At 44.4% G+C, this 16127-nt stretch overlaps 1 protein-coding gene across 1 annotated transcript in view; it reads left to right on the top strand.

Annotated features, from left to right (window-relative positions):
- Nucleotides 1–16127, top strand: part of Sulf1 (Extracellular sulfatase Sulf1) — a 74513-nt gene that overhangs the window by 27183 nt on the left and 31203 nt on the right. The window contains exons 7-9 of the mRNA XM_065441714.1: nucleotides 7826–7954; nucleotides 11159–11227; nucleotides 12886–12997. Of these exons, the coding sequence (XP_065297786.1) occupies nucleotides 7826–7954; nucleotides 11159–11227; nucleotides 12886–12997 (310 nt within the window). The remainder of the gene's footprint in view (nucleotides 1–7825; nucleotides 7955–11158; nucleotides 11228–12885; nucleotides 12998–16127) is intronic.

Below are 16127 nucleotides of genomic sequence, written 5' to 3' on the forward strand. Positions count from 1 at the left end.
TTACAATCGAAACCAAAACATGGTCCCGCCAAAAAAAGCGATACCAACAAGAGCTACAACGTAGTTACAATTTTATGTTTTCTCTATGGCCCTACCCCTATCTTTTTGCTATCCCGCGTGTTTGTTCGCTTTTCGGAACGGTTTTTCAACATTTTTGAGAGTCTTACAGTGCATGCAACACTCATGGGGGGGGGAGTGTCGATAGTTGATGGAAGCGCCGCTGTTCCCATTTGCGGCGACACCCTCAGAACGGTGGTGCTTGCGGGGGGTATCGGTAGTTCATGGAAGAGCAGACGCCGCTCGCGGGTTTTTCTTTCTCTGTTTAAAGGCATTGGAATTGGTTTGACCAACTTTTTGAGGCGTTCCACTTGACTGCCGGCTGCGTGCTACTTCTATGCTTCCCCAGTCGTCATGAGTGCTGCAGGCCCACTAATCGTTCGGCACTCGTTAACAGCAGCGTTCAAGGGGGCTGCCATCCTTTACGCCGAAGAAACAAATCACTGCGCAGCGGGCCGCAATAGAGAGTTTTAGTATAGGGGACGCAAGCGGCTTGCATACGCAAGAACTAGGGGCGACAGCACTGCGCATGCGCAGACCGCTACGTCTACATGCGTCCTTGGGTTGTTTGGCCGGCCGAAAACATCGCTGCCCCTAAGTGGTCACGTTACCCACGTGACTCTTGCGGCAGTGGCGTAGCCAGAAATTTTGTTCGGGGGGGGCTACGCCACTGGCCCAATATATATATATATATATATATATATATATATATATATATATATATATATATATATATATATATATATATATATATATATATATATATATATATATATACACATCTGCACGTTGCAGCTCAGCCTCCTCCTTAAGAGGAAGCTTTAGCTCGGGTGCTCCTATTTAAGTACATGTAGCAGGGGAATTCGTTTTTCCCTGCAACCACTTCACCAAATTTGAGGAGGTTTGTTGCATTTAAAAGAAAAAGTTTAATTCTAGTGACTACTGGTTTCGAATTTTTCATTTAGGCGGTCAATTATTTATTTAAAATTGGCCAAAATTGAAAATCTTCAGAAAACGAAACTATCAAGAATAAATCTCCGTGACTCAACAATGAAAAATGATATCACAATTCTGTGAATTGCATCTAATAGTACATCTACAGCGGACAAAATAGATATGCTACACATGAATCTCAAAAAAATTTAGTATTGTGGAAATACGGCTTTTGCAGAACCCTTGTACACAACGTAACCAATTCACGTAAGATACAAATTGACATATCAAATTTGTTCGCTTTGACTGTTATAATAAATGCCATTTACAGAACCACAATATCTGTTCTTCATGCATAGCTATTAGTTTGTAAACGTCGTGCTTCTATTTTTTCAAACTTTCGAATTTTTCAAAATATTTTAAACAAAATTCAGGCCCTAAATCGAAGTTCTGTTTCCAACAGACACTAGGATTTAACTTTCTGTAACTTCCAAGACCGGGCCAAAACGATGGTTTTGGCCCGGTCTTGGAATGCCTTTGCAATGTCCTTTGAACCGTTTGCTCCAACGCTTCACAGTCTTTCTTTCTTTCTTTATTGGTTTATTTATTTAATGAAATGAAGTGTTCAACGTACACGGCAGTCATATGGTGATTAATTTCTGTTTTGGAAACACCTTCAGCTGTGAAAAAACTTCGCGGCACCGGGCTGTTCAACTTTTGAAGTGTCCATTATGTGACGCAACCATATTTAACCCAGAGTATGAGAGCATTAAAGAACATTTATCTTCACACCTGCGTGTCACTTTTTGTAAATGAGACATGCCGTTCTCCTACGCGCATGCCTCGCAGATAGTGAACCGAACCATTATTGCGTGGTTAGGGTATGCTCACTTTCATTTGACTCGCCCTCTTACATTAGAAATGCAAAGATACAATGGGATATACAAATGCGAAAATACGGCTTGATAAAGGACAAAAAGTGTCACTGGAAACAAAGTTCACTGCATGTATACACAAAACCTCGCAACAAGATATTTAGGTACACGTATAAGTCTCCAATGAGTCTATGTACGTAAGAAGAAGTAACTGTATATAATGCGTCAAAAAAAGGCAAATAAACATGTTGCACAATCATAGGTTCACAGAATCCTAGATTCCGCACCCATTCCATCCACTCCCCCCGATGTATTGCGCGCGACGGAAGGCGGCGCGCTTGCTCCCCGCTTTTCTCCTTTGCGCACACAAGACTGAGCCACCATCGTCGGCTCACCCATTCCACCTCCCCTCCTACGCTTTCACTCGCACATACAGCATGCAGCGCGTGGTCACGATGTTATCACCCTTGGACTTTATACGGAACATGAGGGCGACGGCGACGGCAGGAATGCGCCTGGAGTGTCCATATAATTGCTTTCGCAATAATATAATAAACGTATCCGGCAACTGAAGCGTCCCGTCGCCCATTACTTTCCGCAAAAGAAGTATCAAAATCGAACTTTCACCATGCGACAATTCGCTGCGCTGCAATAATGTATTTTTTTCTGTGAGGCGGAGGCACCGAAATGAAAAAAAACCGCATAGGAAAGTATGTTGGCCAGAATCGAATGCCTACTTCGGGCACCTAATGGGGCTACGGAAGGAATACCGAAGAAAACATGAGACGCTTGGTCCACTGAGAACCATACGCATACTGCTCAGTATCCTACAGCGGCGAAACAAGATTTTCCGGAAAGGCTCCGCTCAAGGAATGCGGTGCAATCCTTCGAGTCCCCACAGTGATGGCGGCGAGCGACCATTGTTTTTTTTTTTCTCGTCTGCTAGCCAGAAGGCGTCCAAAACTCTGTCAGGTGAAAATCCACTCGGCCAGAGCAAACCGAACGCGCACCGAAGTGCATCGCACGGTGGTCGGGGCCATACGAGAAAAACGTATGCGCTCTGGCTGGCTCTGGCAGCCCGCTGGTAGGGTAGCGAGAACAAAAAAAAAAAAAGAGGCTCATTGTGTTTTCGCGAATAAAAGTCAAAGTAGGAAAAATAAATGAGAACGTAGTCACTTTGGCTGGCTTTAGTGTGTTGACATGGATGTTCTGGCGTAGGTTAAAAAAAATGTTGATATCTTTTTTATGTGACATGACGGCACAAATGAACCACCCCAACGCTTCGTCTCATTGTACCTCGCTGCCTACTTTGTCAACTCGTCTGCTAGTGTGTTGATTTGGCTTGTCTCGTTGTATGTTCCGATGTAAGACTTTAGAAAAGTCAATAGACCTTTGGCGTCAAATGTTTATAACAACATTAAACCCACAAAGTTCCGCAATTGAAAATCTAAAGCACAACTTTGGAAATGTCAATGCGCCTTTCACATCAAGAGCTTATGAGATTTATACCCATAAAGTTTCGCAATTGATATCCATGCGCTCCATAGATTCCGTGGCCTCAGCGAGATGCCGCGGCGAGCCCGCTCACCATCAAAGCGCCCTTGAAACTTTCTGCTCGGATGGGACTGCTTGGCGTTATGTGACTCCCGGTGTATGGGCGTTGCCACGAAATCCAGCCCGAGTTTGCAATCTTCGCGGTTAAATGTCTTATCGAGCGTCAAAAAGACATTCTAGACAAAATCCAGAGTGATTTCCGGCGCCGGGGATCGCTTTGGTCGGCGGTGCGTGGACAGCACGAAAAAATTTCGGGGGGGGCTGAAGCCCCATAAGCCCCCCCCCTGGCTACGCCCCTGTCTTGCGGTGTAGGAGAACTTACAAGTAGCTAGCGGGTAGGTAATCTAATAAATCTTTCGCCAAGTGTCGACAGACGTCGTTTTTATGTGTATTAGAGAGGTTTAGTGTGTCTGGTATCCGGATAAACGCAGTTGGGGTGTTGGGGCGGAGCCATAAACGGGAGCGTCCTGCTTGGTGCATCCACCTGGCGGCGCAAAGCTCAAATCGACAAAAGCAGCTAATATTGCTGTAACCAAGTCTATTCTACTTCGCTGCTGGTGTAAATTCTCGGCACGTGCTTAATTGTGTTGCTGCCAAAAATTTATACCCGCAGCAAAGTAAAATACACTTGGTTACTGTAATATTAGCTGTTTTTGTCTGTTTGAGCTTTGCGCCACCAGGTGGCAGCACCATGCAGGCCGCTCGAGTTCATGGCTCCGCCCCAACGCCCCAGCCTGCGTTTACTCGATTACCGGACGCTGTAAACCTCTCTATTAAGTGCTTCTAATAAAAAGAGTTTAATGTACTTTACTTCATATGCTTCATTTCATATTTTATAACATGATAACGCAGCAACGATCAGACGTTGGTGGTGCTGCGAGCACATGCGACCTCATTGCGGTTTGCGTTTGGGGCCGCTAACCTATAACACGTTTCTGCTTGCGTACGCAAACGCAAACGCACCCAAGCGCTTGGGGCCCCAACGCCTTGCGTCCCCAATACTAAAACTCCCTAATTTCGATGTTTCTAAATGGGTGGTGCGAGAGTGGCGACTGCAGCGAAGCGATATTTTCACCCTGTGACGGCAAGTGACAAATTTCGCACGTGCCAAAGTCTGGATGTTTTCCGGAGCTGTAGGCTAAGCTTGCGGCGTGCGTCGCTGAAATGCGTGATTGGTCCCTGCCATTGAAGTGCGACGTGGTCATGAAACAAGCCCGGACCTTCGCCTTAATTTTAAGGTTCTGCTCCGCTGTGAGTACGAGTGGCTGGCGGCAGAAGACTGCGAAATCACGCCAACCGGACCTGTTAAAAGAGCCTCCGTTATGGCTGCGTGTGGTTGGGTGCATTTGGCGTGGGCGGCTGTTCTGCAAGATGTCCTGGTGCGGTCGTTTGCTAAATTTGAAATTTTGCTGGACCACGACGCGCTGTGCGACCGCAGCAACGATGACGATGGCAGCACTAGTGAAGACGAGTAGTCAAGTGACCATGTCAGCTACTAATAAATTTTCGTTATCGAATGCGCCATCGGGTATGCTCTCTTATTTTTTTTTTCCGGTCAAGCGATATGGGGGGGTCGACTTACATTCGAGTCGACTTACAATCGTGTAAACACGGTATTTCTAAAAAAGGGAGACTGCCTGCTGGAGTTCCAGGCATGGTGTAGCATGGAAACTGTGCAGTGGCCGCTGATGTATGTAGTGCCTAAGCAACTGGTGAAAGAGAACAACAGTGGCAAATTAATGACACTGATGTGTTTGCCTGCCTACAAAAAGCAGTCCTGCATTGACTTAAGGGGGGACGCGGGGATCAACTCCGGAAAAACGACCCAAAAATCACTTTTTAGAAAGTTGCAGATTTCGAATCTTTGACCCCTTTTCTATAAGTTTTCCAAGTATTTCCGCTGAAAACGACTGCTAAGTACCATAAATAAATATATACATAAGGCAATACAGCGAAAATTTCGTGAAAATCGGTGGAAAAGTCGCGGTTTTCGAGCGTCCCTAGCTCCGGAACGGCAGTACGCGGCGCGGCCATGCTGGTACCGTTGAAAAGCGCGCCTCTTCGCTTTTTGACTCCTCTCTTTCATTTCCTGATAGAGAGAAGGGCAAGCATAAAAAAGCAAAAAGTCTGAAGGTCGCGGAGCTGCTTGTCGCGGCCGCCGATTGGCTTGCTCCGTCACGTGCGTTCTGTGAGCCGCCCCATTGGCCGGGTCGGGAAGCGAGCTGCTGCGGCGTCTGCTTCTCCCGTTTCTTCGCGCGCTGGCTGCTACCCCTTTGTTTACGTGTTGGATATTCGAGGTACGCCGCCGCTTCATCGCTTTAATCGGATTTGAGTTTTCTATTTCATTTTGTGGTTTCGAGCATGACTTGGCGGGCGTGGACGACGAAATACGCGACCAAGCGCCGCTTCGGCAGCCGCAAGCGCAAGCCGCCGAACATCCGATGGATTAGTCCTAGCAGAGTTGCGTCCGCGCGCAAGCTTAGACTGTCGACGCATTGCCGGGCAATTCGCAGGCTGTTGCAGCCTTGAGTTCCAGTGATGATGATACCGAACTAATAACCGCCTTTTCCGATGCTTCCGGGCCTGCAACGCCCTGTAAATGCTCCGCGACGTACCCCGATTGTGCCACCGCCGTCACCGAGATGAACGACGAAAGTGCGGTCCAAGCGCGTGCGTCTGCGGCCGTGAAGACGAACCGTGCATCAGCAACGGTCGCACCATGCAGTCGCATCTTGAGTCACAATTCATCTTGTCAAAAGTGTTGAATATGACCGCCGCCACTGTCCGCGCGTCACTTCGTTCTGTTCCGGCAACCGAACGGAAGATAGGGTTTGCGGCTGGAGGATCATGCTCGGTGGCGACGGACTCAAGCGAGTCGAGCAGCTGAGAAAAATGCCTTGCGCAAGAAGAGGGCACAAAAAGCACATGAAAGCAAGCATAAAAGATCCAAGAAGCCAAGAGAGCAGCCTGACTCCTGTACCGACAAGGCCGGTGGTTTCTAGTCGAATAAACATGGCCCAAAACTTCTAACACCTTTTTCTCAAAACTTTTTTCTACCACCAAGGTCAACTTGCAAAGCCAATATCTCAGCCACCGTTATGAATATTTTTACACCGTTTGTTTTGTTACACTCATTGCGCACCACTGCACACAGTGACATGTTTTGTTTTCAAAATAGTTGCTTCAATAATTTGTTATATTTTGTTTTCACAGTCTCGATTTTCATGCAACTGAAGTAGCTGCAAAAGAATGAAAATATTAAAAAAATCCGTTAGGCTAAAAAAATTACAGGAATGTCACTGTGTAGAGGATACATATAGGAGTGCTATCAAAGTTTGTTTGAACTCCTAGCACCAATATACAGGTGTGCAGGCATTTTGCAAAAATGAAAGCAGAACAATTTTGTAAACAAAGAAGTACTTCAGATATTGCAGCCATATTTTCACCATATTTTCACAGTTTTGTTTATGTGATATTATTAACATCCGTGCAAAATTTAATCAAAATCGGATGGTAAATAAAAAAGTTAGCTTTGATCCCCATATCCCCCCTTAACCCACTAACTTCCACAGAAATTATGAAGCTGCTGCAATGGGGGCAATAGCGCAGAACATGCACTGAGGGCCATACTTAGAAAGATGGACCTTGCTTCACTACAGTAGTAGATTTCATTTCCATTGTAAAAACAAAAGTACTGGTCAACCTTTCATGGCCTTATTCTTTTTCTTTTTTCTGCCAAACTACAGGCTACCTGTTGCTTCTATATTAATATCTTCCTATGCTTTCATGATATTGAATATTAAACAGGAAAAGAAATGTTCAAGTTTTCTGGTGTAACATAAAGCTAGATGTAGGTGGCATTACTGTATGTAAATAGTTTAAATATTTTCTTGTCACTAGTTCTTAAAAAAAATTATATTTTGTGTGAGAAATGCTGCTGCATCGTTACCGACCACGAAACATATGTGTAGTATGTTCGGAATGCCACCTGGGGATGCAGCGATCCAGGATGAAAAGTGAAGGCAACAAACCGTCATGTGATGCTAAGTCTGTGCCTATGCGTCTACGTGAAGCAAAAGATGTGTTTGCCTGAGGAAACTGGAGAAATGGACCCTTTGTCCACGTATATGGAGATGTTGCTGTGAACACATATATATGTGCTAGCTGATCAAGGCAGTAGTTCTTCAGATTCGTAAGAGACCGGTTGTCAATAATAGTTAACTTTACAAGGTATTGCGTTACTAGGATTTTGTTTAGTCTGAGGAGAACATGCCTTGCCAGTTTCTGCTAGGCATACCATTTTTAGCATTGCATGTGTGTTACATTGCTTAAGCCTTGTTATGTATTGTGCCATACTACTTATAAACCCTGCAAGGTAATACTCTTTTCTTGACTTGCACTTTCAGGTTAAAAGATATTGTACTGAATATTGATTTAGCACCAACCTTTCTAGATATTGCTGGCATTGATGTTCCGGAGCATATGGACGGCAAGTCGATATTTCCCATCTTGGAAGATGCCTTCGATTCCGTGAGGTTTGCTATTTGTTCATTGTTATTTTCTTTTGTGCTGGAAAATACATTAGTACGGTTTGTTCAGGATTCCCAACAAAGAAGGACTGCCTAATTTGCTTGGACAATTTCACTGATGAAGCTTTTGGAAAATAGACATTTAGTTTGTGGTGCCTTCATTCATTTGGCATTTTAACTGCCCCCAAGAAGTTTCAATCCTGTGTGGCACATTTATCGGGCTGTAAATGCTGTGCTGTGGGAATTTATTAGTATTAGTATTGTGATGGGCAGTGCCTTGAACAGATGACAGGTTCGACCTTGCAGAAGTAACTTAATTGTAGCATGTTCTCTGCCTTACTGTAGAAATAGCCCAAGAGGGAGCTGCAGCAGCCAAGCTTTACTGTATTTACTAGATTCTAACACTCCCTCACTTGTAACATGCACCTGTTCATCGTGACCAAAAACAACAAAAAACTCCTCAGGCTTTCATTCAGAAATACAAATTTCTCTCATTTGGAAAAACAAAGATTTACTCCCAGTGCACTAAAGTTGTGATGAATGAAAAAGAAGTCCCAGTTTAGTTAGAAAGGCAGCATCAGTTGTGATGCCAAATTAGTAAAGAACTATACAAAGTGAAGATAGTAGTTTTATCAGCCGTATAAACTTGTAAACATTTGCTTAATAAATATATTAAGAAGCATCGTGTCATGTGCACACAAGCAACCATGAACATGTCGCTCGATGACCGCAGAAACTCGCTATCAAAATACTAAAGTGACGAAGAACGGTAGCAGGAGCGAGCAAATTGACCTTCGTGAACTAAGGGATGAGAGCACACCCAGGTGTGCCTAGACACGTAGACTCCGTCCCCATCACAAATCGCTTCGAATTAGGACCCGTGTGCAGCCTTGTTGTACGCAGCAGCCTCCAGAGTTGAACGACTCTTCTTTTGTTTGTACCAGTCCCACACGCAAGTTTCGGCAACTCCGAATGCCCGTGATGTGACCCAATTTCCGTCCATCTCCGCACATGTGATCACCTTACTTTTAATTGTGCCATCGCATTGAACTCTGGGTGCCTTCGAAGTCAGCACTTCCATGCTGATAAAGTAAACACACAAAACAGGAAGACAGATGGTGGACTAACCTGGGCACACATACTACAGCACATGGAGAAAGCTACGGCAATTAGGCTTAAAGTGCGTACAAGGTGGCCATATTGAAACCCAGATGGCAGTATGGTAATGCAAATTTAGGGTTGTACTCGATTCTAATGCACACGCACATCCGAAAAAAAAAAGTGCGCGTTAGATCCGAGTAAATATGGTATTCAAACCAGCCAGCCAGCCATTACGGTCATGGTTCCAAGAAGGCGAAAGCGGCTGCTCAGGCCAGGTACACTGATGTTCCTTACCGAGCTGATACGTGGTGGCTGTTTTCATTAGTAACACTGCATGCAGTGGCAGTTTCACAGCATTACATCAGATTTTCCATTGTGACTTTGTTGTGTGCATGTTCCAGGCCTTCATAGAAAAAATTTGGACCTTGTAATAAAAGAGTGTAAGTGAAATACGCAACTATTGTTAGCATGTTGTATGCTACACACAGCAATATATTTACATTATGAAACAATATTGACCAAACTACTTGCATTGAAACTAATGTTCTATGAATGTTAATGTATACCATACACATGTTATGTTGCCCAGCACGTCCTTGGAAGTGTTGCAACAATCACCACTTGGATTGGAATACATTCCTAAATCCTTCACTCATTTAGCAACAGTGTCCTCATGTGGAGACAGTAGAGACAGGCCTCATTTAATACCTAATGGAGGGTGCAGTAGTAGGGGAGGGGCATGACACGTGAAGCTGGTATATTTATTGAAGAGCTTATTGTACCATATTTACTTGAATGCAACATGACTGCGATTGTAATGCGAGGGTCTACTTTCCAGTCACATTAGAAAAAAAAAAAGGTGCAAATATAACACAAGAGAAATGGGAAAAAACAATTTACCTTTTTTTCGAGGAATGACAATTCTGAAACTAGTTCTTTTCACCCATCGTCATCTTAGGAGGAGTCAAAGCGTTCCTTGGGTGGTATTCTTAGGCGATCACTTTCGGAGATAGTATGACTTTTGAAAAATGCTGAACGTGTCGCTGACAAGTGTTTCTATTGCTGTGCCAAGCTCGCTATAATTGCATGGGGCTAAGAGTGCTGTCGGCCGTATACAGTTAAACCTTGACATAACGACGTAGGTAAAAAGGGCAATTTGCTTCATTATATCAAAATTTTGTTGTGTAGAAATTCGACCTTTTATGCAAATAAGTACAGTCACCAATCGATCTTTCTTGCACAGAAAAGGGCCACAGAGTTTTCTGAATTATTGGGCAATCGAAAAAAGCTAATTTGAATGAGAAAACAATTCATTTTGATAAATTTGGGAGTTGGCGATGTAAGATACGGTTTCATGCCACGTCGCGATATTTCGCTTGCACTCTGCCCCCACGGCCGATAGTGTCATCTGCACTGGGACGACGCTATCATGAAAAGCGCCGTAGCAGGGAGCAACTGCTTCTTCTGCCTCTCGCCCCAACGGGTCACTGAAACTCGAGATTACGCAACCTCCAATATTAAACATTTGGGAAGACAACATACGTGATGTCACACCATCTCGGCACGCCCACTCTTTGCACACACGGCAGGTTACCTCTAAAGCAGGGTGCGTGGCTGCGTACACGCTCAGTTGCGTTTACAGCCTTAGTGCTAGCGCTGGATTGACACGTACAAGAGCGACAACAGGACGCGCACTAATTATCAACTGAATTTTATTTCAGAAGGGCATGCTGCTTATACTGGCTCAAACGAGTGCAAATCATTGGTAATGGTTGGTTGGTAATCAAGTTGGTAATGGTTGGTTTTGTATTTGTCATTTGCACTGCCCCACCAAGATGTTGAATTCATTTCTACTGTAAATTACTGTTTATAACAGTGGAGGTCATCTGTAAGCCCTACTACTCAACTCTCTGACAGCATGCTGTTCTTGGTGGTTACGTCAGCACTGCATTTTCTCATTGTAGTAGTACAAGTTTGCTCTCGGAAGTATTTTTCAGTTGCTCTTGCCTGCTCTTCTGAATACTGTCACCATTTTTTGAACTTGCATCTTCTAAACCTACTCCAAGAAATTAATTTTGTCCTTTCTGCATGTTGTTTTTGTTAATCTAGAAGTGGCCACAGGCGAACTGAGATAAAACGGAGGAAATCATGGCGAGACAGCTTTCTGATTGAAAGAGGGTAAGAGCATGTGACCTCAAGATTGCAACTATGAACCTTGAAAACTTGTCTGTTTAGTTTTTAACAGAATTTTAGGGAAATGGTGCTTATTTTTCTTCTGTGAGCATGCACGCATTTCTTTTTATTTGCAGTCGCTGACTGACTTTTCGGACAGTGATGGAGCTGCAAAAAAAAGAAAAAGATTGGGCAGTCTGAGAAAGCAAATTACAATGAAAAATAAATTTTATCTTTCATGATGCCAGCGGCGCAAAAAAAATATATATTTTTGTTTTTGCAGACTTTTGCTTCGTAAAATAATATCCACGTGAAATTTTATGATGGCCTATGCAGTGCACACATCTTGCAATTGACTACATGTATTGCACAGCCCAATGCGTGTTGGGCATCGCAATGTGCAGATGTGATTTGTGACATGGTGCGATGCCAGCGGTTAAGGCTTTATTGCGCAGATTCAGCTTAACATTTTCTGTGTACGAGTGAGCTTGTTCCTTCGCGTCCAATAAGTGTACAAACAAACTTGGTAGGCACATGCGTGGTTGTTGCTGCGGTTTGTCTATGTGAAGCCAAAGGCTGTTTCTAGTATGGCTGTTATTTTAGGCAGTGTGCTTTATCTCTGACCTGTCTGCTAATGACCTCTTCATACAAACATGTTAGCTGGCAAGCTTCCCTACGGCAGCTTGCCATCTACCGCCCCCTTGCTGAGCGGTGTATTTACTTTACAGTCACGCTGCCCACTGCCTCAGCCATTAGGCCTAACCAGCTATGCTTCATTGTATGTCGGTGACAGAAATTACAATTAAGATCCAAGTCAGTGCAGATCTATACCTGGTGACGGCACTTACAATGCCAAAAAACAGCTTGCCAACAAAAGCCAGGGTATGAGCAGCAACCTGAATGGCACTATTGTAAGCTGCCACCATCCTTGCGGCTCATGTCTGAAAAATTTAGTGGCACCATATCGTGTCTCAAATTTTAGTTACTGTTATACAGTAAAAGCTTGTTAATTCGAACTTGGTTAATTCGAAATCCTGAATAATTTGAAAGTTTTCTGCGGTCTCGTATTTTCCAATGTAAATTTGACCAAATAATTCGAAGTGGTGGCCTAGGCCAACCCGGTTAATTCGAAGATTTCGGGTGCTATGCGGCAATTCCAGATCCCCATTTCACCGCAAACCCGACAAAATGATGGCTATTCGGAGCTGTGAGTTGACGCCACGTAGCAATTGCTATTATTTATTAATTATTTATTAATTTATTTATTAATAATTAATTTTTTGCCTGGGTTGCATTCTTTTGTGTTCGGTTAATTTGAAAACCCGCCTAATTCGAAGATTTTTGGAGGTCCCGATGACTTCAAATTTATATTGGTTTTATAGAGAGTGTGATAGGGGCCACAGGGAAGGGTAAATAGTCTAGAGCAGATGCGAAAATCCAGTAGACAACCTTATTAAACTTATTAAGCATGAAAACAAAATGTGAATGCATGCATTAGTGACGCTCGAGTTTCATCATCTGATTAAGATGCAGTAACATGATGCATTGCTGTTTTAATAAATTTTCTGTACTTGTGCAGTGTGACTCGTTTCCCAATAGTTATATTCTTTGCAGATTATATTGTTTGGTAACTACATTACCTATTCTCCCACATTCCTATTCAGCAAAGTGTCGAAGGACCACATGTATGATGGAACCTACAACTCGACCAAGGAGCGCAACCTGCACGTGAAGTGTATGTCTGGCAGACACCCTTCGCCATGTCAGCCACATCAGGTAGCAATTTTTTTCACCAAGTAACTTATCTGTGACAGAGGATAACTTTATTACAACATGCATTATCCTTTGTCGACGTCGGAAATCTGAATGGGAATGCTTGAATGTGTCAGTAAGATAACATACTGATAAGACTGGGCTAAAATAACTGTGTGGTTGCGTCTGAAACACTGATGCAGAGATACTGCTCTTTGAAGGTGACATTGAATTGCACTTACTGTCAGTAACTCATTGGCCATGGATTTGTGCATGTAGGAGGGCAGAGCACATGAATGCTTGTTTACATGCTCAGGCCACTGACGAAGCACAAGAAAGAAGGGTTGAATTTAGGGGTGTATAAATACAGAGTAGTAGATTTAGAATTGAATATAGAGTCGAATCAAGAAAGAAAGAAAAAAAAACCACATCAAATCAAATATTGGAAAATTTTTCTCAAAATCTAATGCTTACAAATTTTGGGCAAGAAGATACGGTGCTGCACAGCTCGGGTGGTTTCCTAGCATTGCACAACAAGGATGTAGCAAACTATGACTAACATAGGTACTGTCGTGGCTCGGGGTAGCATTTAGCCCAGGAATTCTACAGGCACAGAGATGAGTATGTACGGGAGTAGAAGGGAAAGAAGAAGGGTTTATTTTGCATTTTTTACACTGGCTCCAGATGTGGAAGCCCAACATAGGTACTGTTGTGGCTCTAGGTAGCATTTAGGCCAGGCATCCTCAAAGCACAGGGATGAGTACAACGGGAGTAGGAGTGAAAGGAAAAGGGTTTATTTTACATTATTTACCCTGGCTCCTGATATGGAAGCCCACTCCATGTAAGAGCCGTACAGGTCTGAGCACACATCAGGGCACATCAGGACACACATGTCAGCAGGTTTCATGGCATGTCACTGCACCAAAAGTGTTTGCTTTTTAAGCAGTTCGTTTCTCCAGGTGACTAAACTAGGGAATCCGATCACTGTGTCTCGGCCAGTCACAATTTTCGAATCGTTCGCCAAATCCCACCAATGACGACAGACTGTTCCGCTGGACTCCTCCTCCAATGTTGTGTGATTACTCCCGCATATGAGGCAACCATGTGGCAATCTGGGAACCTCAAGTTGATGCAGTGCCTACGGTAGTCCTCGACGTTGGCCCCTTTCATCAATTAGTGGGTTTTCCGTTGTGGTCAGTTTGTCGGGGTAAGGTAGAGTGGTCTTAATGGTAGTTACCGCTCCCACGGAGGACGGCGGCTGTTTTCACCTCAAAATGAGCTCCTTTGTTTGTGTGTCACAATCTATGCCAGGCCCATCGATCGCCGTCTGCATGGCTGCTAAGGAATGTCCATTGCTGTTTTGAGACATAACAGTACATAGAAATTGGGATATACCGTATGGTCTACTCTTATTAATGGGAACACCAAATTAGTATGCCAGCACTGATTACAGCTCATTTCTAACATATAAAGGTCTGGAAAATTTCTTTATATTATAAACAGAATTTCTGTTGAACAGAGTCAAGTGTTTTATTTCTGCTTACGCTAACGAGTTAGTGACATTCTGTTGTATTGCATACCAATCAGGTTCTCAGTTTAATAGTGGACCTTGTGTGTTGCAGCAATCTTTTATTTATTGCTTAGAAGGTTGTGCTTTCCTGTTTTTCTCCAAGGTGCAGAAGGGCTTTCCCAACTTTATGGCAGATGGATTTTCGTAAGGCCAATCTGCACAACAGACGAAAGGACCATGCATCACGTGACTCGAACACCGCCCTGTGCTTAGCTGGCACCGATGATAAAGAGCCAAAGCCACCTAGAAAATTCTAGGAGGTGCTGAAAGAGCAGGTGCCATACACTTGTTAGGTTCAGCATCATTCGACACCTGTCAGAGAATCTGAAATCTAGAGGTTCACGGCAAGTTTGTAACACTCGCTACATCTCACCTCCCTCCGCCGCCTCCTCCTCCTTGTTCATTCGCCATCCCTCGCTTCCGTTTGCGAGGTGGTTTGTCAGCTTTTTGAGTGTCATGTGGCTACTGCAAACAGATCTGTGTCAATTCGGCCCCAAACCGTAACTTTAATCGCCAATGCCCAATGAAGCAGCGGCGACTAAGCCTAATGGCCGAGGCAGTGTGGCTGTGACGAAAATTCGACGCTTGCCATTGTGGTAATGGGTCGCAAGCCGGCGTGGAATGCTTGACGCTGTAGAATGCTTGATCACTGATGAGCCACCCGCTCATCAGTGATCGGTCTCGCAATAACATGTGGGGGCTAGATTGACGGCTACCAAAGCCTTGTAGTTCGTCGGCTCGCATGTGCAACACAATCAGCATGCCTATCGGCGGCTAATCAGCCCCATCTGCTCACATGCTATCGCACGTTGCGAAATACACACAGCGTTTGTTGACGTTCCCTCTGGCCGCGTCGCCTTATCTCTTCGATCAGTCCTTTAGACCCAGATGAACCTTGTATTGACAAAGGTGGCCCCGGCTGACATGGTGCCGTCCTGCTAATTACGGCGTTCAGGCACAGTGTACGGTTCCCGCATCGGGCCGATGGCGGGGAGCACTCGCAGTGACAAAGTTCGCCACCGCGTCAGCCGAAGTGGCCCATCCGTGGTGCCTGCAGCGCGCCTTCCGCGCTGACAACGTAGTGAAGCGCTCGTTTGTGCGCCATCCAGCACAAGGGGCTCTGCGGCACATGTGATGTGGGGCACTGTGCGGGTCCTTACACTGAGTATACAGAATGTTCGAGAATTCGAACATTAGATATTCGATTTGCGAATTTAATTATTCGAACATTCACTATTCGATTCAACGCAGTGAAATTAGATATTCGCACACCCCTAGTTGGAATGGAATCATTACGTTGTCCTGACAAATGCCACTTATGTAAAATTGAATTGTGTTGTGACCTTGCACTGCTGGTGAAGCAGCGCACAAACACGGACACAGTGAAGACAAGCAGGAATAGACGACACTTGTCTTCACTGTGTCCGTGTTTGTGCGCTGCTTCACCAGCAAGGTACTATGATCGCTCACCAACTAGCCCAGCTTTCCACGTTACTGACCTTGCATACCTTGCTCTAATAGGGATGGTGAAAGACATGCATCCACTGCACATTAAAAATTTAATTGCAGTGTTTAACATTCCGA

Source organism: Dermacentor albipictus, chromosome 3 (genome assembly GCF_038994185.2).
Source record: "Dermacentor albipictus isolate Rhodes 1998 colony chromosome 3, USDA_Dalb.pri_finalv2, whole genome shotgun sequence".
In the NCBI taxonomy this organism is placed as follows: Eukaryota; Metazoa; Arthropoda; class Arachnida; order Ixodida; family Ixodidae; genus Dermacentor; species Dermacentor albipictus.